General features: G+C 42.8%; 1 protein-coding gene across 1 annotated transcript in view; it reads right to left on the reverse strand.

The window, feature by feature from the left end:
* Nucleotides 1-24,715, reverse strand: part of LOC139757151 (glutamate receptor ionotropic, delta-2-like) — a 69,233-nt gene that overhangs the window by 23,623 nt on the left and 20,895 nt on the right. Inside the window, exons 5-6 of the mRNA XM_071677250.1 lie at nucleotides 9,749-9,914; nucleotides 5,185-5,426 (exon numbers count right to left, since the gene is read on the reverse strand). Coding sequence (XP_071533351.1) covers nucleotides 5,185-5,426; nucleotides 9,749-9,914 — 408 coding nt within the window. The remainder of the gene's footprint in view (nucleotides 1-5,184; nucleotides 5,427-9,748; nucleotides 9,915-24,715) is intronic.

Below are 24,715 nucleotides of genomic sequence, written 5' to 3' on the forward strand. Positions count from 1 at the left end.
CCATGGAGACATCACACACCTCTGCCGCAAACCTACATTCACTGAGAACCAATCACTTTCCTCTCTTCCTACACGTACATATGCCTTACATTCCCGATAAAAACTTTTCACTGCTTCTTACAACTTGCCTCCCACACCATATATTCTTAATACCTTCCACAGAGCATCTCTGTCAAATCTATCATATGCCTTCTCCAGACCCATAAATGCTACATACAAATCCATTTGCTTTTCTAAGTATTTCTCACATACATTCTTCAAAGCAAACACCTGATCCACACATCCTCTACCACTTCTGAAACCACACTGCTCTTCCCCAATCTGATGCTCTGTACATGCCTTCACCCTCTCAATCAATACACTCCCATATAATTTACCAGGAATACTCAACAAACTTATACCTCTATAATTTGAGCACTCACTCTTATCCCCTTTGCCTTTGTACAATGGCACTATGCAAGCATTCCGCCAATCCTCAGGCACCTCACCATGAATCATACATGCATTAAATAACCTTACCAACCAGTGAACAATACAGTCACCCCCTTTTTTAATAATTTCCACTGCAATACCATCCATACCAGGTGCCTTGCCGGTTTTCATCTTCTGCAAAGCTTTTACTACCTCTTCTCTGTTTACCCAATCATTTTCCCCTAACCCTCCCACTTTGCACACAACCTCGACCAAAACACCCTATATCTGCCACTCTATCAGAAAACACATTCAACAAACCTTCGAAATACTCGCTCCATCTCCTTCTCATATCACCACTACTTGTTATCACCTCCCCATTAGCCCCCTTCACTGAAGTTCCCATTTGCTCCCTTGTCTTACGCACTTTATTTACCTCCTTCCAAAACAGCTTTTATTCTCCTTAAAATTTAATGATACTCTCTCACCCCAACTCTCATTTGTCCTCTTTTTCACCTCTTGCACCTTTGTATTGACCTCCCACCTCTTTCTTTTATACATCTCCCACTCATTTGCATTTTTTCCCTGCAGAAATCGTCCAAATGCCTCTCTCTTCTCTTTCACTAATAATCTTACTTCTTCATCCCACCACTCACTACCTTTTCTAATCAACCCACCTCCTATACTTCTCATGCCACAAGCATCTTTTGCGCAAGCTATCACTGCTTTCCTAAATACATCCCATTCCTCCCCCACTCCCCTTACCACCTTTGTTCTTACCTTTTTCCATTCTGTACTCAGTCTCTCCTGGTACTTCCTCACACACGTCTCCTTCCCAAGCTCACTTACTCTCACCACTCTCTTCACCCCAACATTCTCTCTTCTTTTCTGAAAACCCCTACAAATCTTCACCTTCGCCTCCCCAAGATAATGATCAGACATCCCTCCAGTTGCACCTCTCAGCATATTAACATCCAAAAGTCTCTCTTTCGCGCGCCTATCAATTAACACGTAATCCAATAACGCTCTCTTTCTACTTACATACGTATACTTATGTATATCTCGCTCTTTAAACCAGGTATTCCCAATCACCAGTCCTTTTTCAGCACATAAATCTGCAAGCTCTTCACCATTTCCATTTACAACACTGAACACCCCATGTATACCAATTATTCCCTCAACTGCCACATTACTCACCTTTGCATTCAAATCATCCATCACTATAACGCGATCTTGTGCATCAAAACCACTAACACACTCATTCAAGTGCTCCCAAAACACTTGCCTCTCATGATCTTTCTTCTCATACCCAGGTGCATATGCACCAATAATCACTCATCTCTCTCCATCAACTTTCAGTTTTACCCATATCAATCTAGAATTTACTTTCTTACACTCTATCACATACTCCCACAACTCCTGTTTCAGGAGTAGTGCTACTCCTTCCCTTGCTCTTGTCCTCTCACTAACCCCTGACTTTACTCCCAAGACATTCCCAAACCACTCTTCCCCTTTACCCTTGAGCTTCGTTTCACTCAGAGCCAAAACATCCAGGTTCCTTTCCTCAAACATACTACCTATCTCTCCTTTTTTCTGATCTTGGTTACATCCACACACATTTAGACACCCCAATCTGAGCCTTCGAGGAGGATGAGCACTCCCCGCGTGGCTCCTTTTTCTGTTTCCCCTTCTAGAAAGTCAAAATACAAGGAGGGGAGGGTGTCTGGCCCCCTGCTCCCGTCCCCTTTAGTCGCCTTCTACGACGTGTGAATAATGCGTGGGAAGTATTCTTTCTCCCCTATCCCCAGGGGAATACTTCCCACGTATTCCCTGCGTGTCGTAGAAGGCGACTAAAAGGGGAGGGAGCGGGGGGCTGGAAATCCTCCCCTCTCGTTTTTTTTTTTAATTTTCCAAGGGAAGGAACAGAGGGGGCCAGGTGAGGATATTCCAAAAAAGGCCCATTCCTCTGTTCTTGGCGCTACCTCGCTAACGCGGGAAATGGCGAATGGCTTGAAAGAAAGAATATATATATATATGCATATATATATATATATATATATATATATATATATATATATATATATATATATATATATATATATATATATATATATATATATATATATGTATATATATATATATATATATATATATATTTATATATATATATATATATATATATATATATATATATATATATATATATATATATATATATATATATATATATATATATATATATATATATATATATATATATATATATATATATATATATATATATATATATATATATATATATATATATATATATATATATATATATATATATATATATATATATATATGTGTGTGTGTGTGTGTGTATATGTGTGTGTGTGTGTGTGTGTGTGTGTGTGTGTGTGTGTGTGTGTGTGTGTGTGTGTGTGTGTGTGTGTTTATATATCTTACACCTTTGGATGGGGAGAATGAATACTTCCCACATATTCCCTGCCTGTCATGAAAGACGAGGAGGAGGGCGCAGAGGGCTGGAAATCTTCCCCATCTGTCTTATCTTTTCAAAAGAAGGAGAGAAGTGGCCACGTTAGGATTTTACCTCAAAGAGAGAGAGAGAGAGAGAGAGAGAGAGAGAGAGAGAGAGAGAGAGAGAGAGAGAGAGAGAGAGAGAGAGAGAGAGAGAATGGTAAGTCTGAAAACAGTGTCTGCCGAATAGCGTGAGGTGATTGAGGGAGGTTTTAATGCGAGTGTTGATAACAAATGCTTCTGATTCTACTCTGACCGAGAAAGGGACGAGGAAAGAACCATCCCAGATACAGATGATATTCATTACTTGGGCTGATGGTAACCCTGTAAAATTTGGATCATCTGCTCTCGAGAAAAAAAACACTAAAAAAATAAGCTTGAAATAACCTATGATACAAGACCAGCTTTTGAAAAGCAAACTTTGTTACAATGATAATGATGGTTTTCCAGGATAGATTGTGGGTTATTCTGATGCTTTTGTTCATGATAACTTACAGTTGGTCTCAAGTGTCTTGAAAATTCAAACTAAAAAAGAAGTGGGATTTAGACGCATACATACAAGGGAGCTGAGTTTCACAATGTTGAATTCAGCTATGTTATTGTTTTCTCGATTTGTTGTGCTGCAGATGTCTGACTTAAGAAAGAAATCTTATTCACCGTGAGAAAAGAGCGAGTATGGGAGCGGGAAGGAGAGGGACATAGAGAGAAATAGATAGGGTAAACAATGGGATAAAACTATAAGAGGCATAACCGGTCACAGGGTAAGAGTATAGTGTTGTCCCAGCAACGACCACTACAATGGAACAACTGGAGATAATGTTATGCATCAGAGAGGAAAGAAAAGACAGAAAGCAAAAGGATGAAAATTTAGTAAATAAAGACTTGTGGCACATTCTGTGAAATGCCCCAGAGGTTTGAAGAGGAAGACGAAAGATTAACAAATATCCCAGAAAGAGAAGGACCAAAGGTAGAGCATATAGGACAAGTGATCAACAGGAAAACAAATGATGATTCACGAGAAAGGAATGAGATTCTAAGAAAGTAAGAATCACGAAGAGTTCCCATTAGTTTGAAGATAAGAGAGGTAGATCGACTGGGTAATGATTATATGAGGATACGAAGCGCAGAACTGGGAAAAACTTCAAAGCTTCGAAGTAATGGGAAAATATGGGACTATAAACAAATGTACAAATGATGGACAAGCACCAGAGGTAGGAGACACATTCTTTGAGGATTTAGGTAAGTATCCATCTGGCTCACATGTCTTGTCCACCTTATATGAGAGACAACTCAGAAGACTTTGTGAGAAAAAATTACGAAGTTCACTGGGAGGAAAACTAGAGAGAATTTGATGAAGAATCATCCGATGTGGAGTTAGGAAAATATGGGACCGAAAGTAATGGTTTCATCTGACAAAGTTTCCAACTGATTGTTCAGGTCGGAAGATAACACAATTGAATGAAATGCATAGGATGCTGGAGATGCTCTTGGTTAAGGACTATAAAGACTTATCTATTAAAAAAGAAATCCAATCAGCTTACATTCTCTGTGTGTAGCGTACTGAACGAGTAGCAGCAGTGAAATGATACCGAGTAAAAATGAGGACTTAAAGTGAGTCAGCAGGGAAGGTTTTTGTGCCTCATACACAAAGTTCAGAATAAACGCATTTAATCCATGACTAGAAGTTTAGTACAACACGGGACGTGGGATTTATCCCACCTAAGATAACCTCTCGTATATGGTCAGCACAGCTGGAAGCTTCCCGGCCAGCGAAGCAAAGAAACGCTGAGGGAAAGATGAGCAAAATTTACTGAGCTTTTCCGAAGTGGTAGAGGACAGGCCATGGACGTGCCCACTTGGCCAGGACATGCCCGCTCGGCCTTGATCGTGCCCTCTTGGCAATGAATGTGGCCCGCTTGGCCATGGACGTTCCAGCTTGGCCATGGACGTTCCAGCTTGGCCATGGACGTTCCCGCTTGGCCGTGGACATGCCCGCTTGCAAGTGATAGGATTAAGATGGTAATCCAAAGACCGTAAGGGAACTCAAGTAGTGGATAATGAAGAAGCTCATGGGTGAAAAAGATCAGGTTGAGTGTTGCCTGGGTGATCGGTCGTGGTGATCAAGAGTTAAGGATGACAAATGTACTTCAGCAGGATATACCAGGTACAATCAAGTTACTATTTATAGTATACATTAAATTCTCCAACACACAGCATATCGCAGAGTAGATCTAAAGAGAGCAAAGTCACCTGAAAATGGCCTGATCAATGCAAGACGTGCCGGCAGCAGTGCAGGTTTAAGAGATGTGACGACCATCTTATCGGCGGGATACCCACGCAGGAACTCAACCACCTTGAGTCGTCCTGGTGTTGGGGCTAGTATGGTTGAGAAGTCCGTCTCCTCCCGCTGCAGTTGGCCGATCATCCCGTTGAAGATACCGTCTTCCACCTCATCGCCAAAGGTGCGATCAGGCTCAGCAAATATCTCGAAGCTGTTGCAAAATACGTAATCATATTTACCTGAACACTACAGTATGTTTATATATAAACGTTAAAGTATGTCTATATATGAACGTTATAGTATAGATATATGTGAAGGCTATAATATGTTCATACCTGTGAGCTACAGTATGATTACATACACAAACAAAGTCTCCTGAATGTGTTGTGTCACCAGTAATGAATCATATTATCTATTGTAATCTTTTGTTGGGAGTAAACGTGAGAAACTTGCATTACTACAAACCGTAAATGTATTAATGTCAGATATTCATAACTGTCTTTCAATTTATACAAACACTGAAATTATAGTTTCTGATTTTTCCCTTTTCTTGTGCGCTCTCCTAAGTTATCTAAAAACTAGGAACCTTTGCACTACTGACAGACACACATGCATCAATCACAGATACATAAGTATAATACATTTTGTATTCATGTCCGCCTTTACAGCCATAGCCATTTCCCGTACATACAGCATTTCTCCCTCACAAGCGTACACAGGCTTCATCTCCTCCCTGATCTTTCTGGTTTGTTCATGCTGACCAACATTCTTGCTGCATCCTTCTGATCCACACGCTAACAACGTTCCTGTGATCCACATCGTCGCTGCATCCCTCTGATCCACACACCGGCAACGTTCATCTGATCCACGCCTTTGCTTCAACCCTCCAATCCATAGTCTAGCTTTTACACACTGATCCCTAATCTAACGTCTTCAATCTGATCCATAACCCAACGTCTTCAATCTGATCTATAACCTAACATCTTCAATCTGATCTATAACGTAAGGTCTTCAGTCTGATCTATAACGTAAGGTCTTCAGTCTGATCTATAACGTAAGGTCTTCAATTTGATCCTTCACCTAACATGTTCACTTTGATCCAGCCTCATCATATTTCTTTTACTCTGATCTACTCACTGACTTTTACCTCCTACTCCATACTGTCTCGCCTCTGATCCCTTTGATCTATCCCCGATATTTTGCTTCCCTCAGCCTCCCTCTACTCTCTACCTTCTTGGCCTGTCCCTCCGTTTCCAGATAACTTTCTTCCCTGTACTCCTAGCCCGGACTCTAGTTCCTCCCCTCACTGACCTCACCTCAACACCACCTCTGACTGTGGAATGAGGTAGAATCTGGCCACCTAATCCATACTGTCGCCTCTCCCCTGCCTAATGTGACCTCCCTGTGCCTTGATGTGCCCTCCCCCTACCTGATGTGAACTCCCTCTGCCTGATATGACCTCCCTCTGCCTGTTGTGACTTCCCTCTGCCTGATATGACCTCCCTCTACCTGATGTGACCTCTCACTGCCTGATGTGACATCCCTCTACCTGATGTGACCTTTCACTGCCTGATGTGACCTCCCTCTACCTGATGTGACTTCCCTTTACCTGATGTGACATCCCTTTACCTGATGTGACCTCTCACTGCCTGATGTGACCTCCCTCTGCCTGATGTGACCTCTCTCTGTCTGATGTGACCTCCCTCTACCTTATGCGACCTCCCTCTGTCAGATGCGACCTCCCTCTACCTGATGTGACCTACCTCTGTCAGATGCGACCTCCCTCTGCCTGATGTGACCTCCCTCTCTCAGATGAGACCTTCCTCTGCCTGATGTGATCTTCCTCTACCTAATATGACCTCCCTCTGCCTAATGTGACCTACGTCTTCCTGATATGACCTTTCTCTGCCTGATGTGACCTCCCTCTGTCTGATATGACCTCCATCTGCATGATATAACCTCCCTCTGCTTAATATGACCTCTCTCTGCCTGATGTGACCTTCCTCTACCTAATATGACCTACCTCTGCCTAATGTGACCTCCGTCTGCCTTATGTGACCTCCCTCTGCCTGATGTTACCTCCCTCTGCCTGATGTGACCTCCCTCTGCCTGATGTGACCTTCCTCTGCCTGATGTGACCTCCCTCTGCCTGATGTGACCTCCTTCTGCCTGGTGTGACCTCCCTCTGCCTGATGTGACCTCCCTCTGCCTGCTATAACCTCTCTCTGCCTGATGTGACCTCCCTCTGCCTGATATAACCTCTCTCTGCCTGATATGACCCCCCTCTGCCTAATGTGACCTCCGTCTACCTGATGTGACCCCCCTCTGCCTGATATGACCTCCCTCTGCCTGATGTGACCTCCCTCTGCCTGATGTGACCTCCCTCTGCCTAATGTGACCTCCCTCTGCCTGATGTGACCTTCCTCTACCTAATATGACCTACCTCTGCCTAATGTGACCTCCGTCTGCCTTATGTGACCTCCCTCTGCCTGATGTGACCTCCTTCTGCCTGGTGTGACCTCCCTCTGCCTGATGTGACCTCCCTCTGCCTGTTATAACCTCTCTCTGCCTGATGTGACCTCCCTCTGCCTGATATAACCTCTCTCTGCCTGATATGACCCCCCTCTGCCTAATGTGACCTCCGTCTACCTGATGTGACCCCCCTCTGCCTGATATGACCTCCCTCTGTCTGATATGACCTCCATCTGCATGATATAACCTCCCTCTGCTTAATATGACCTCTCTCTGCCTGATGTGACCTTCCTCTACCTAATATGACCTACCTCTGCCTAATGTGACCTCCGTCTGCCTTATGTGACCTCCCTCTGCCTGATGTTACCTCCCTCTGCCTGATATGACCTCTCTCTGCCTGATGTGACCTCCCTCTGCCTGATGTGACTCCCCTTCTGCTTAGTGTGACCTCTCTCTGCCTGATGTGACCCCCCCTCTGCCTAATGTGACCTCCCTGTACCTGATATAACCCCCCTCTGCCTGATATAACCTCCCTCTGCCTGATGTGACCTTCCTCTGCCTGATGTGACCTCCCTCTGCCTGATGTGACCTCCCTCTGCCTGATGTGACCTTCCTCTGCCTGATGTGACCTCCCTCTGCCTGATGTGACCTTCCTCTGCCTGATGTGACCTCCCTCTGCCTGATGTGACCTCCTTCTGCCTGGTGTGACCTCCCTCTGCCTGATGTGACCTCCCTCTGCCTGTTATAACCTCTCTCTGCCTGATGTGACCTCCCTCTGCCTGATATAACCTCTCTCTGCCTGATATGACCCCCCTCTGCCTAATGTGACCTCCGTCTACCTGATGTGACCCCCCTCTGCCTGATATGACCTCCCTCTGCCTGATGTGACCTCCCTCTGCCTGATGTGACCTCCCTCTGCCTAATGTGACCTCCCTCTGCCTGATGTGACCTCCCTCTGCCTGATGTGACCTCTCTCTGCCTGATGTGACCTTCCTATGCCTGATGTGACCTCCCTCTGCCTGATGTGACCTCTCTCTGCCTGATGTGACCTTCCTATGCCTGATGTGACCTCCCTCTGCCTAATGTAACCTCCCTCTGCCTAATATGACCTCCCTCTGCCTGATGTGACCTCCCTCTGCCTGATGTGACCTCTCTCTGCCTGATGTGACCTTCCTCTGCCTGATGTGACCTCCCTCTGCCTAATGTAACCTCCCTCTGCCTAATGCGACCTCCCTCTGCCTGATGTGACCTTCCTCTGCCTGATATAACCTCCCTCTGCCTGATGTGACCTTCCTCTGCCTGATGTGACCTCCCTCTGCCTAATGTAACCTCCCTCTGCCTAATGTGACCTCCGTCTGCCTGATGTGACTTTCCTCTGCCTGATGTGACCTTCCTCTGCTTGATGTGACCTCCCTCTGCCTGATATGAACTTCTCTCTGCCTGATGTGATCTTCTACCTAATATGACCTCCCTCTGTTTAATGTAACCTCCGTCTGCCTGAAGGACCCTTCTCTGCCTGATGTGACCTCCCTCTGCCTGATGTGACCTTCCTCTGACTGATGTGACTTCCCTGTGCCTGATGTGGACTCCCTCTGCCTGGTGTGACCTCCCTCTGCCTGATGTGACCTCCCTCTGCCTGTTATAACCTCTCTCTGCCTGATGTGACCTCCCTCTGCCTGATATAACCTCTCTCTGCCTGATGTGATCTCTGCCTAATATGACCCCCCTCTGCCTAATGTGACCTCCGTCTACCTGATGTGACCCCCCTCTGCCTGATGTGACCTCCCTCTGCCTGATGTGACCTCCCTCTGCCTGATGTGACCTCCCTCTGCCTGATGTGACCTCCCTCTGCCTGATGTGACCTTCTCTTCCTTGTCTTCTCTTCTTCCATCATCATTTGGTCTTTCATTGGTCTTCTTCTGGATTATGAGTATACAGCCTTCCACAGAACGCTGTATATTTCATAGTACACTAATACTTTGGATTATGATATTCATAAGACTAGTAAACTCTGGCGCTTGAGTAGCATAAGTGTGAGAGTGGAATAGGCGAGGTTTTTACGTAAAGTTTAATGTTCTGGAAAATGCGTTGATTAGCCTAACGTCAAGAGAATCCCTGGGTGTCACTCTGTTGCTTTCCTCGCGATTCATCCAATGGTAGTCCATGTAAGGGAAGTGTGGTGTTGTCACAATCCTGAACTTGTGGCCCATGAAATTCTGGAGCAGATCTGGAAGGGGGAAAGTATCTGTCTGAGTTGATTTCCTTGATCTTTTGTGGTAAATTCAGGATATAGATTTTCAGCTAGAGCTATCATGATAAAAGCATAGAATAACTTTCTTAAGAAATTTGATTACAATACCGTCCACTCAGCCACTGTGCTGCATTTCATCTTACGTAAGACATTCACCACTTCCTATCTTTTCAGCATACCAATTTTCATAACTCTTCCACTTCGCATATTTCCTCTTACAAAACATATCCCTTCTGCCACCCTATCATCAAACTCGTTTAAGAACTCTTCAAAACACTCACTCCATCTCTTCACCTCTTCTCTGGCTCTTATCACTTCCCATTAGCTCCCTTCACCGATGTTACAATTTCCTCTCTTGTTTTCTTAAACCATCACTCTTCGAAAGCATTTTCTTATTCTCTCTTTGGGATTTGCTGGAACTCTCTCATCCCAACTTTTTTTTTTTCAGCACCTACACCTTCCTTTTGACCTCCTATCGCTGTCCTTTGTACATCGAGTAGTGTGCTCACCTTCCCTGCAAATAATACCTATACACCTCTCTTTTCTCCTTAACTTGCCACTTAACTTCTTCATTCCACCTCTCACTACACTTTCTAACTTGTTCACCTTCCACTTTCCGCGTGCCACACACTTCTTTAGCACATATAAGCAGTGCTTTCCTAAACACCTGCCATTCCGCATCCACTGCAATATCTTCATTTACTCCACCTTTTTGGCTATCTACGCTTAATTTTTTTCACAATCCTCTTATCTAAACTCATTCGCTTTCACAGTCTACTTCCCATCCTCACCGTTTCTTCTTTTTCTAAAGCCCCTACAAGCATTCACCTTCGTCTTCATTTGGTAATAATTACATATTTCGCTATCAATTTTTCCTCCCGCTTCAACATATTAACATCCAAGAGTCTCTCCTTTGCGTGCTTCTCAATTTGCACATGGTCCAATAAAGCCCCTCACCATCTATCTTACTCACCCACGTATATTTCTGTACATCCCCCTCCTCCTTAAACCAATGGTATTCACATTCACCAACCTTTATTCAACATACAACTTCACAAGCTCTTTACTATTCTTATTCACAACACCGGGTATCCCATGCTCGCCAGTTGTACCCCCAACTGCCACATAACTACTCTCGTAATCAGATCATGCAATACTGATACTCGATCCCGCTCATCAAAATTGCTGATACAGTCTGCCATATGCTCCCAAAACACTCACTTTACCTCTTAAGCCACCTCATCACCGGTTTCATTAGCACAAAAAATTATCCACATCTCGTAATCCGCTCTCATTTCATACATCAGCCTGAGACTCATTCCCTTACATTGTTTCAGACACTCCCACAGCTCTTCCAGTACTGTTGCTATCCCTTACTTAGCTCTCGCCCTCATACTATCCCTGAATTTAATCTTAAGACATTCGTAAACCATTCTTTCCTTCAGATTCAGAACATTCATGATTCATTTTACATATCTCTCATTTCTTCTCAGACTGGTTACGTCAACGCACTTTAAGATATCTTACACTCAGCCCTCGAGGATGGCAAAGAAATCATTTTATAGAGCTAAACCCAAACCTCCCCTTGACACCAAGAACCTTCTAGTTCTTCCTTTTTACTCTATTTCTCAAAGTGCATAAAATAAATTAGTGTAAATGTTACCTTTAGCAACAACAGTACTATAAAGAATATCTCAATCAAGAACTCACCAGAAAATTCTGCAGGATGCATTTATAGAGTACCCTGCAGAGATTCTGATAGGTTTTATGTTGGGCAGACTGGTAAGAAACTCTCTCTTAGACTTAAGCAACATGAATATATTACAGGAACAGGAAAAGAATCAAATGCCTTGTTTAATCACGTTAAAAGATGATAATCATTATATTGACTGGAGTAATGCCAGCTAGGTGAACATAACAATTCATTGAATCTTCTATCATTACATACACAAAGAATTGTAACATTATGTTAGTGAAGGTCTGCACAAATTGGATAGCATATAGCTAAAAAGATATGTAAACAGATCCCCGGCCAGTCCAAAATATGAACTTGTGATACGCATGTTGCTAAACTTGGATCTCCCCTCATGATATGCAATTACAGGAAAGTTTACTTGGGAACTTATATCATTTCCCCGTGGACTCATAGGAATATACTTAATCATATACATATATATATATATATATGTATATATATATATATATATATATATATATATATATATATATATATATATATATATATATATATATATATATATATATATATATATATATATATATATATATATATATATATATATATATATATATATATGTATATATATATATATATATATATATATATATATATATATGTATTTATATATATATATATATATATATATATATATATATATATATATATATATATATATATATATATATATATAGGTATGTATATTTGCGTGTGTGGACGTATGTATGTACATGTGTATGGGGGAGGTTGGGCCATTTCTTTCGTCTGTTTCCTTGCGCTACCTCGCAACCGCGGGAGACAGCGACGAGGTATAAAAAAAAAAAAAAAAAAAAATATATATATATATATATATATATATATGTATATATATATATATATATATATATATATATATATATATATATATATATATATATATATATTTATTTTTTTTATTATACTTTGTCGCTGTCTCCCGCGTTTGCGAGGTAGCGCAAGGAAACAGACGAAAGAAATGGCCCAACCCCCCCATACACATGTATATACATACGTCCACACACGCAAATATACATACCTACACAGCTTTCCATGGCTTACCCCAGACGCTTCACATGCCCTGATTCAATCCACTGACAGCACATCAACCCCGGTATACCACATCGCTCCAATTCACTCTATTCCTTGCCCTCCTTTCACCCTCCTGCATGTTCAGGCCCTGATCACACAAAATCTTTTTCACTCCATCTTTCCACCTCCAATTTGGTCTCCCTCTTCTCCTTGTTCCCTCCACCTCCGACACATATATCCTCTTGGTCAATCTTTCCTCACTCATCCTCTCCATGTGCCCAAACCACTTCAAAACACCCTCTTCTGCTCTCTCAACCACGCTCTTTTTATTTCCACACATCTCTCTTACCCTTACGTTACTCACTCGATCAAACCACCTCACACCACACATTGTCCTCAAACATCTCATTTCCAGCACATCCATCCTCCTGCGCACAACTCTATCCATAGCCCACGCCTCGCAACCATACAACATTGTTGGAACCACTATTCCTTCAAACATACCCATTTTTGCTTTCCGAGGTAATGTTCTCGACTTCCACACATTCTTCAAGGCCCCCAGAATTTTCGCCCCCTCCCACACCCTATGATCCACTTCCGCTTCCATGGTTCCATCCGCTGCCAGATCCACTCCCAGATATCTAAAACACTTCACTTCCTCCAGTTTTTCTCCATTCAAACTCACCTACCAATTGACTTGACCCTCAACCCTACTGTACCTAATAACCTTGCTCTTATTCACATTTACTCTTAACTTTCTTCTTCCACACACTTTACCAAACTCAGTCACCAACTTCTGCAGTTTCTCACATGAATCAGCCACCAGCGCTGTATCATCAGCGAACAACAACTGACTCACTTCCCAAGCTCTCTCATCCCCAACAGACTTCATACTTGCCCCTCTTTCCAAAACTCTTGCATTTACCTCCCTAACAACCCCATCCATAAACAAATTAAACAACCATGGATATATATATATATATATATATATATATATATATATATATATATATATATATATATATATATATATATATATATATATATATATATATATATATATATATATATATATATATATATATATATATATATATATATATATATACATATATCATATGCCTTCTCCACATCCATAAATGCTACATACAAATCCATTTGCTTTTCTATGTATTTCTCACATACATTCTTCAAAGCAAACACCTGATCCACACATCCTCTACCACTTCTGAAACCGCACTGCTCTTCCCCAATCTGATGCTCTGTACATGCCTTCACCCTCTCAATCAATACCCTCCATTATAATTTACCAGGAATACTCAACAAACTTATACCTATGTAATTTGAGCACTCACTCTTATCCCCTTTGCCTTTGTACAATGGCACTATGCACGCATTCCGCCAATCCTCAGGCACCTTACCATGAGTCATACATACATTAAATAACCTTACCAACCAGTCAACAATACAGTCACCCCCTTTTTTAATAACTTCCACTACAATACCATCCAAACCCGCTGCCTTGCCGGCTTTCATCTTCCGCAAAGCTTTTACTATCTCTTTTCTGTTTACTAAATCATTTTCCCTAACCCTCTAACTTTGCACACCACCTCGACCAAAACACCCTATATCTGCCACTCTATCATCAAACACATTCAACAAACGTTCAAAATACTCACTCAATCTCCTTCTCACATCACCACTACTTGTTACCAACTCCCCATTAGCCCCCTTCACTGAAGTTCCCATTTGCTCCCTTGTCTTACGCACTTTATTTACCTCCTTCCAGAACATCTTTTTCTTCTCACTAAAATTTAATGATACTCTCTCACCCCAACTCTCATTTGCCCTCTTTTTCACCTCTCGCACCTTTCACTTGACCTCCTGTCTCTTTCTTTTATACATCTCCCACTCATTAGCATTTTTTCCCTGCAAAAATCGTCCAAATGCCTCATGTGTACGTGTATGAAGAGAGGAAAGTGATTGGTTCTCAGTGAATGTATGTTTGCGGCAGGGGTGTGTGATGTTTCCATGGTTGTTTGATTTGTTTATGGATGGGGTTTTTAGGGAAGTGAATGCAAGAGTTTTGGAAAGAGGGGCAAGTATGCAGTCTGTTTGGGATGAGAGAGCTTGGGAAGTGAGTCAGTTGTTGTTCGCTGATGATACAGCGCTGGTGGCTGATTCATGTGAGGAACTGCAGAAGCTGGTGACTGAGTTTGGTAAAGCGTGTGAAAGAAGATGTTAAGAGTAAATATGAATAAGAGCAAGATTATTAGGTACAGTAGGGTTGAGGGTCAAGTCAATTGGGAGGTAAGTTTGAATGGAGAATAACTTAAGGAAGTAAAGTGTTTTAGATATCTGGGAGTGGATCTGGCAGCGGATGGAACCATGGAAGCGGAAGTGAATCATAGGGTGGGGAAGGGGGCGAAAATCCTGGGAGCCTTGAAGAATGTGTGGAAGTCGAGAACATTATCTCGGAAAGCAAAAATGGATATGTTTGAAGAAATAGTGGTTCCAACAATGTTGTATGGTTGCGAGGCGTGAGCTATGGATAGAGTTGTGCGCAGGAGGGTGGATGTGCTTGAAATGAGATATTTGAGGACAATATGTTGTGTGAGGTGGTTCGATCGAGTAAGTAACGTAAGGGTAAGAGAGATGTGTGGAAATAAAAAGGGCGTGGTTGAGAGAGCAGAAGAGGGTGTTTTGAAATGGTTTGGACACATGGAGAGAATGAGTGAGGAAAGATTGACCAAGAGGATATATGTGTCGGAGGTGGAGGGAACGAGGAGAAGTGGGAGACCAAATTGGAGGTGGAAAGATGGAGTGGAAAAGATTTTGAGTGATCGGGGATTGAACATGCAGGAAGGTGAAAAGATCGATGGTTGGTCGACGCTGGGAGGGGCGGGGTCAGTATCTGGGGGTGGGGGATTGGTCGTCGCTTGGAGGTGCGGGTCAGTACCTGAGGGTGGAAGGTGTGTCGGTGCTGAGAGGGGCGGGTCAATACCTGAGGGTGAGGGGTTGGTCGATGCTAGGAGGGGCGGGTCAATACCTGATGGTGGGGGGTTGGTCGGCGCTGGGAGGGAAGGGTCAGTATCTGAGGATGAGGAGTTAGTCGGCGCTGGGAGGGGCGGGTCAGTACCTGAGAGTTGGGGGTTAGTTGGCGCCGGCAGGGGAGGGTCAGCACCTGAAGGTGCGGAGGTTGGTCGGCGCTGGGAGGGGCGGGGTCAGTATCTGAGGGTGGGGGATTGGTCGTCGCTTGGAGGTGCGGGTCAGTACCTGAGGGTGGAAGGTGTGTCGGCGCTGAGAGGGGCGGGTCAATACCTGAGGGTGGGGGTTGGTTGGCGCTGGGAGTTGCACGTCATTACCTGACGGTGGGGGATCGGTCGGTGTGGGAGGGACGGGTCAGTTTCTGAGGATGATGGGTTAATCGGCGCTGGGAGGGGCGGGTCAGTACCTGAGAGTTGGGGGTTAGTTGGCGCTGGGAGGGGCAAGTCAGTACCTGAGGGTTTTGGGTTGGTCGACTCTGGGAGGAGTGGGTCAGTACGTGAGGGTGGGGTGTTGGTCGGCGCTAGGAGAGGCGGGTCAGTACCTGAGGATGGGGTTTTTAAGCTGTTCAGTGGTTCAGTGACACAGATAATGCCATACTGTCCCACCATCATGATGAGATGAGCTGGCAGATATTCCTATAAGAAACACGGACTAAGATAACATTCACACATCAAGAGTAATAAGTCTAAAGTATATAATCTTCACCTTTGAAGAGGTTGCTTGTGTTCTGGAAGGCCAAGGTCAAGTTCCAAATGTTGATAAGTTGGACTCCCTGCTGGCCAGTGTTACAGTAGAGGCAGCGTCTGTACACCTGCACACCATCACTTATCACTGATGACAGTAACAGAAACATTAAATTTTCCTTCAATATATATTATATTTTCATGACTCATAATCGTATGTGTTCACATGTTGAACATGACAGAAACCACGTGGAAATCCTGCTAGTCAGACCTGGGTCTTCTGCATCAATGTACTTCATAAAACTCTTTTTATGTTTTTCTTTTTACAGTGACCGACATGTCTTGAGCAACATGGCTCAGGCAGAAGCCATCTCGGGTGAAAGAAATGTATAAGCGAAAAAGAAGACGAAAATTATTCATGGCTTCGAAGGTGTTTTCTGTCATTCGGTTGATTATATTGATATAAGAAAGGTTTTATTTCGTCATATAACATTCTTCAGTATTCAGGAAGACATCAGAATATATGAGTTCAAACATCTCAATACTTGCAGATAAGATAATTGTAATATGTAGAGCGACGAAGTTATATGTATGTAAACATAACAGTAGAAAGACATGAGAGAGACGATGTTTGTGAATCTCCAGTTATTCATACAACCACAAAAGGAATAGTGATATATATTTAGGAAGAAGAATGAAAAAAGGAATTAATATGATGCTCACCTACTATCTAATAAATCAGTTCACAGTGTTGGCGAGACTCAGGTGTAACAACCCTGACTTCATCAAATGATAGACTGCGTCGTCTTCATCATACCAAGTGGCAGTGCAATGATGGCATTGAGCATATGTACCGTAGCATTATGTACTGATGACCATAATGGCCTCATGTCTGAAAGTTGTCTGAAGCAGAAGGAAGAATTGCCTGAGTTTTGCCCCGAGAAAATACTACTGCTATGCAATACTGTATACCAAAGTCGATACGTTTATGTTGTCACAGTGGTAACGCAAGGCGTTATGAGGGAAAAAATGTCTCGAGTTTTCAGATTTGGTCATTAAAGGTCATATGAGAAAGCTGGAGTATCTCAAGCAAGGTCACAAGAAAAATTATTAATCAGTATTATCTTTCATGACAGGAAGACTTCACGAACTTCACAACAAGGTGACGGTAGTTCGTGAGGCGCAGCAAGAATCACCAACTCTTAACCAAAGTCATAAACATAATCCGTGACTCTCCTGTCATGATCCCGAGAACGTAATGTAACGCAAGCTGAGATTGAACCCTGATCTCTGGCTCAAAATATGTATATCTCTAAAGCTAAACCCCTTAGTGAATGCTCCCCTTAGTGTAACCTGAGAGGCAGTACTCTTCTACAAGCGAGGAAAGGAGCACTTTCGTGTTTGTGTGTAGCCTCCGAATCTAAGGATGTCAATAATCTTACATAAGTGTAGGAGTAGCAGATTATATAAACAACATAAAGCTTGAAGGAGAGATAAGAGGAGTTGTTGGTAAACTATCGCCTACTTGTTTGACGTCTTCGAAACAGAACTAACAGCTCTGATTTCAGGAGTACTTCCCAGATCGGCGCCAAAATCCTCCTTCATGAAGTGAGATGTTTAGTCGCAATACTAGATTAGTGAACCTTTGTTTCCAGGAGGGAGTCGAGTTCATAAACTTTCAGTTTATGGAAGCTGTGCGTTTTGATAGGCACTCTAGTGAGTATACTCCTGCGTTTTAGTCAAAAAACGTACTTCGTGTAGAATGGGTCTCTCACACTCTGTTACTACTTTTTTTTTAACTAGTCTCGGTCATGCATCATGACATTTTATGTTCTTCAACGGATTATAGACTTAAGAACTTTTCAGAGCTACAGACAACTGCATCAGAAGAAAATTTTGGTATAAATGGTATTCATACAAATTTGTTGGATATTCTTAATGTAGACATCGTAGCAGTTCCAGAGTACACACAATTAACAATGATTGAGGAAATAAAGAGGATGGAGGTGTCTTCCTCTGTTGAAACTCATCATACTCCCGTGATAAAAGATCGAGAATTATAATGAAAATTATCTACATATGAAAAGGGGTAAAAGGGGAAGAGTGGTTTGAGAATGTCTTGGGAGTAAAGTCAGCGGTTAGTGAGAGGACAAGAGCAAGGGAAGGAGTAGCACTACTCCTGAATCAGGAGTTGTAGGAGTATGTGATAGAGTGTAAGAAAGTAAATTCTAGATTGATATGGGTAAAACTAAAAGTTGATGGAGAGAGATGGGTGATTATTGGTGCATATGCACCTGGGCGTGAGAAGAAAGATCATGAGAGGCAAGTGTTTTGGGAGCAGCTGAATGAGTGTGTTAGTGGTTTTGATGTACAAGACCGGGTTATAGTGATGGGTGATTTCAATGCAAAGGTGAGTAATGTGGTAGTTGAGGGAATAATTGGTTTACATGGAGTGTTCAGTGTTGTAAATGGAAATGGTGAAGAGCTTGTAGATTATGTGCTGAAAAAGGACTGGTGATTGGGAATACCTCGTTTAAAAAACGAGATATACATAAGTATACGTATGTAAGTAGGAGAGATGGCCAGAGAGCGTTATTGGATTACGTGTTAATTGATAGACGCTCAAAAGAGAGACTTTTGGATGTTAATGTGCTGAGAGGTGCAAATGGAGGGATGTCTGATCATTATCTTGTGGAGGCGAAGGTGAAGATTTGTGGGGGTTTTCAGAAAAGAAGAGAGAATGTTGGGGTGAAGAGAGTGGTGAGAGTAAGTGAGCTTGGGAAGGAGAGTTGTGTGAGGAAGTACCAGGAGGGACTGAGAACAGAATGGAAAAAGGTGAGAACAATGGAAGTAAGGGGAGTGGGGGAGGAATGGGATGTATTTAGTGAAGCAGTAATGGATTGCGCAAAAGATGCTTGTGGCATGAGAAGCGTGGGAGGTGGGTTGAATAGAAAAGGTAGTGAGTGGTGGGATGAAGAAGTAAGATTATTAGTGAAAGAGAAGAAAGAGGCATTTGGACGATTTTTGCAGGGAAAAAATGCAAATGAGTGGGAGAGGTATAAAAGACAGAGGCAGGAGGGCAAAAGAAAGGTGCAGGAGGTGAAAAAGAGGGCAAATGAGAGTTGGGGTGAGAGAGTATCATTAAATTTTAGGGTGAATAAAAAGATGTTTTGGAAGGAGGTAAATAAAGTGCGTAAGACAAGGGAGCAAATGGGAACATCAGTGAAGGGGGCTAATGGGGAGGTGATAACAAGTAGTGGTGATTTGAGAAGGAGATGGAGTGAGTATTTTGAGGGTTTGTTGAATGTGTTTGATGAAACGTGGCAGATATAGGGTGTTTTGGTCGCGGTGGTGTGCAAAGTGAGAGGGTTATTGAAAATGATTTGGTAAATAGAGAAGAGGTAGTAAAAGCTTTACGGAAGATGAAAGCCGGCAAGGCAGCAGGTTTGGATGGTATTGCAGTGGAATTTATTAAAAAAGGGGGTGACTGTATTGTTGACTGGTTGGTAAGGTTATTTAATGCATGTATGATTCATGGTGAGGTGCCTGAGGATTGGCGGAATGCTTGCATAGTGCCATTGTACAAAAGCAAAGGGGATAAGAGTGAGTGCTCAAATTACAGAGGTATAAGTTTGTTGAGTATTCCTGGTAATTATATGGGAGGGTATTGATTGAGAGGGTGAAGGCATATACAGAGCACCAGACTGGGTAAGAGCAGTGTGGTTTCAGAAGTGGTAGAGGGTGTGTGGATCAGGTGTTTGCTTTGAAGAATGTATGTGAGAAATACTTAGAAAAACAAATGGATTTGTATGTAGCATTTATGGATCTGGAGAAGGCATATGATAGAGTTGATAGAGATGCTCTGTGGAAGGTTTTAAGAATATATGGTGTGGGATGCAAGTTGTTAGAAGCAGTGAAAAGTTTTTATCGAGGATGTAAGGCATGTGTACGTGTAGGAAGAGGGGAAAGTGATTGGTTCTCAGTGAATGTAGGCTTGCGGCAGGGGTGTGTGATGTCTCCATGGTTGTTTGAATTGTTTATGGATCGGGTTGTTAGGGAGGTGAATGCAAGAGTTTTGGAAAGAGGGGCAAGTATGAAGTCTGTTGTGGATGAGAGAGCTTGGGAAGTGAGTCAGTTGTTGTTCGCTGATGATACAGCGCTGGTGGCTGATTCATGTAAGAAACAGCAGAAGCTGGTGACTGAGTTTGGTAAAGTATGTGAAAGAAGAAAGTTAAGAGTAAATGTGAATAAGAGCAAGGTTATTAGGTTCAGTAGGGTTGAGGGTCAAATCAACTGGGAGGTAAGTTTGAGTGGAGAAAAACTGGAGGAAGTAGTTTTAGATATCTGGGAGTGGATCTGGCAGCGGATGGAACCATGGAAGCGGAAGTGAATCATTGGGTGGGGGTGGGGTCGAAAATTCTGGGAGCCTTGAAGAATGTTTGGTAGTCTAGAACATTATCTCGGAAAGCAAAAATGGGTATGTTTGAAGGAATAGTGGTTCCAACAATGTTGTATAGTTGCAAGGCGTGGGCTATGGATAGAGTTGTGCGCAGGAGGGTGGATGTGCTGGAAATGAGATGTTTGAGGACAATATGTGGTGTGAGGTGGTTTGATCGAGTAAGAATTGTAAGGGTGAGAGAGATGTGTGGAAATAAAAAGAGTGTGGTTGAGAGAGCAGAAGAGGGTGTTTTGAAATGGTTTAGTCACATAGAGAGAATGAGTGGAGAAAGATTGACAAAGAGGATATATGTGCAGAGGTGGAGGGAACGAGGAGAAGTGGGAGACCAAATTGGAGGTGGAAAGATGGAGTGAAAAAGATTTTGAGTGATCGGGGCCTGAACATGCAGGAGGGTGAAAGGAGTGCAAGGAATAGATTGAATTGGAACGATGTGGTATACAGGGGTTGACGTGCTGTCAGTGGATTGAATCAAGGCATGTGAAGCGTCCGGGGTAAACCATGGAAAGCTGTGTAGGTATGTATATTTGCGTGTGTGGACGTATGTATGTACATGTGTATGGGGGGGGTTGGGCCATTTCTTTCGTCTGTTTCCTTGCGCTACCTCGCAAACGCGGGAGACAGCGACGAGGTATAAAAAAAAAAAAAAAAAAAAAAAATATATATATATATATATATATATATATATATATACATATATATATAGGGTAGTGAGTGGGGGGATGAAGAAGTAAGATTATTAGTGAAAGAAAAGAGAGACGCATTTGGACGATTTTTACAGGGAAATAATGCAAATGACTTGGAGATATGAAAAATAAAGAGGCAGGAGGTCATTAGAAAGGTGGAAAAGGCGAAAAAGAGGGCAAATGAGAGTTCGGATGAGATAATCATCAAATTTTAAGGTATTCTAGAACAAAAAGATATCTTGGAAGGAATTAAATTAAATGCGTAAGTAAAAGAAACAAATGGGAACATCAGCGAAGGGGGCTGAAAGGGAGGTGGTAACAAGTAGTGGTGATGTGGGAAGATGGAATGAGTATTTTGAGGGTTTGTTGGATGTGTTTCATGATAGAGAGGCAGATATATGGTGTTTTGGTCAAGGTAGTGTGCAAAGTGAGAGGGTTAGGGAAAATGATTAGGTAAACAAAGAAGAGGTAGTAAAAAGTTTGCCAAGGATGAAAGCCGGCAAGGCAGCGGCTTTGGATGGTATTGCAGTGGAATTTATTAAAAAAGGGGGTGACTCTATTGTTGACTTTTTTTTTTTTTTTTTTCATACTTTGTCGCTGTCTCCCGCGTTTGCGAGGTAGCGCAAGGAAACAGACGAAAGAAATGGCCCAACCCCCCCCCATACACATGTACATACGTCCACACACGCAAATATACATACCTACACAGCTTTCCATGGTTTACCCCAGACGCTTCACATGCCTTGATTCAATCCACTGACAGCACGTCAACCCCTGTATACCACATCGCTCCAATTCACTCTATTCCTTGCCCTCCTTTCACCCTCCTGCATGTTCAGGCCCCGATCACACAAAATCTTTTTCACTCCATCTTTCCACCTCCAATTTGGTCTCCCTCTTCTCCTCGTTCCCTCCACCTCCGACATATATATCCTCTTGGTCAATCTTTCCTCACTCATTCTCTCCATGTGCCCAAACCATTTCAAAACACCCTCTTCTGCTCTCTCAACCACGCTCTTTTTATTTCCACACATCTCTCTTACCCTTACGTTACTTACTCGATCAAACCACCTCACACCACACATTGTCCTCAAACATTTCATTTCCAGCACATCCATCCTCCTGCGCATATCTCTATCCATAGCCCACGCCTCGCAACCATACAACATTGTTGGAACCACTATTCCTTCAAACATACCCATTTTTGCTTTCCGAGATAATGTTCTCGACTTCCACACATTTTTCAAGGCTCCCAAAATTTTCGCCCCCTCCCCCACCCTATGATCCACTTCCGCTTCCATGGTTCCATCCGCTGACAGATCCACTCCCAGATATCTAAAACACTTCACTTCCTCCAGTTTTTCTCCATTCAAACTCACCTCCCAATTGACTTGACCCTCACCCATACTGTACCTAATAACCTTGCTCTTATTCACATTTACTCTTAACTTTCTTCTACCACACACTTTACCAAACTCAGTCACCAGCTTCTGCAGTTTCTCACATGAATCAGCCACCAGCGCTGTATCATCAGCGAACAACAACTGACTCACTTGCCAAGCTCTCTCATCCCCAACAGACTTCATACTTGCCCCTCTTTCCAGGACTCCTGCATTTACCTCCCTAACAACCCCATCCATAAACAAATTAAACAACCATGGAGACATCACACACCCCTGCCGCAAACCTACATTCACTGAGAACCAATCACTTTCCTCTCTTCCTACACGTACACATGCCTTACATCCTCGATAAAAACTTTTCACTGCTTCTAACAACTTGCCTCCCACACCATATATTCTTAATACCTTCCACAGAGCATCTCTATCAACTCTATCATATGCCTTCTCCAGATCCATAAGTGCTACATACAAATCCATTTGCTTTTCTAAGTATTTCTCACATACATTCCTCAAAGCAAACACCTGATCCACACATCCTCTACCACTTCTGAAACCACACTGCTCTTCCCCAATCTGATGCTCTGTACATGCCTTCACCCTCTCAATCAATACCCTCCCATATAATTTACCAGGAATACTCAACAAACTTATACCTCTGTAATTTGAGCACTCACTCTTATCCCCTTTGCCTTTGCACAATGGCACTATGCACGCATTCCGCCAATCCTCAGGCACCTCACCATGAGTCATACATACATTAAATAACCTTACCAACCAGTCAACAATACAGTCACCCCCTTTTTAATAAATTCCACTGCAATACCATCCAAACCTGCTGCCTTGCCGGCTTTCATCTTCCGCAAAGCTTTCACTACCTCTTCTCTGTTTACCAAATCATTTTCCCTAACCCTCTCACTTTGCACACCACCTCGACCAAAACACCCTATATCTGCCACTCTGTCATCAGACACATTCAACAAACCTTCAAAATACTCACTCCATCTCCTTCTCACATCACCGCTACTTGTTATCACCTCCCCATTTGCGCCCTTCACTGAAGTTCCCATTTGCTCCCTTGTCTTACGCACCTTATTTACCTCCTTCCAGAACATCTTTTTATTCTCCCTAAAATTTACTGATAGTCTCTCACCCCAACTCTCATTTGCCCTTTTTTTCACCTCCTGCACCTTTCTCTTGACCTCCTGTCTCTTTCTTTTATACTTCTCCCACTCAATTGCATTTTTTCCCTGCAAAAATCGTCCAAATGCCTCTCTCTTCTCTTTCACTAATACTCTTACTTCTTCATCCCACCACTCACTACCCTTTCTAATCAACCCACCTCCCACTCTTCTCATGCCACAAGCATCTTTTGCGCAATCCATCACTGATTCCCTAAATACATCCCATTCCTCCCCCACTCCCCTTACTTCCATTGTTCTTACCTTTTTCCATTCTGTACTCAGTCTCTCCTGGTACTTCCTCACACAGGTCTCCTTCTCAAGCTCACTTACTCTCACCACCCTCTTCACCCCAACATTCACTCTTCTTTTCTGAAAACCCATACAAATCTTCACCTTAGCCTCCACAAGATAATGATCAGACATCCCTCCAGTTGCACCTCTCAGCACATTAACATCCAAAAGTCTCTCTTTCGCACGCCTGTCAATTAACACGTAATCCAATAACGCTCTCTGGCCATCTCTCCTACTTACATAA

The sequence above is a fragment of the Panulirus ornatus genome, chromosome 25 (assembly GCF_036320965.1).
Source record: "Panulirus ornatus isolate Po-2019 chromosome 25, ASM3632096v1, whole genome shotgun sequence".
Taxonomy (NCBI): Eukaryota; Metazoa; Arthropoda; class Malacostraca; order Decapoda; family Palinuridae; genus Panulirus; species Panulirus ornatus.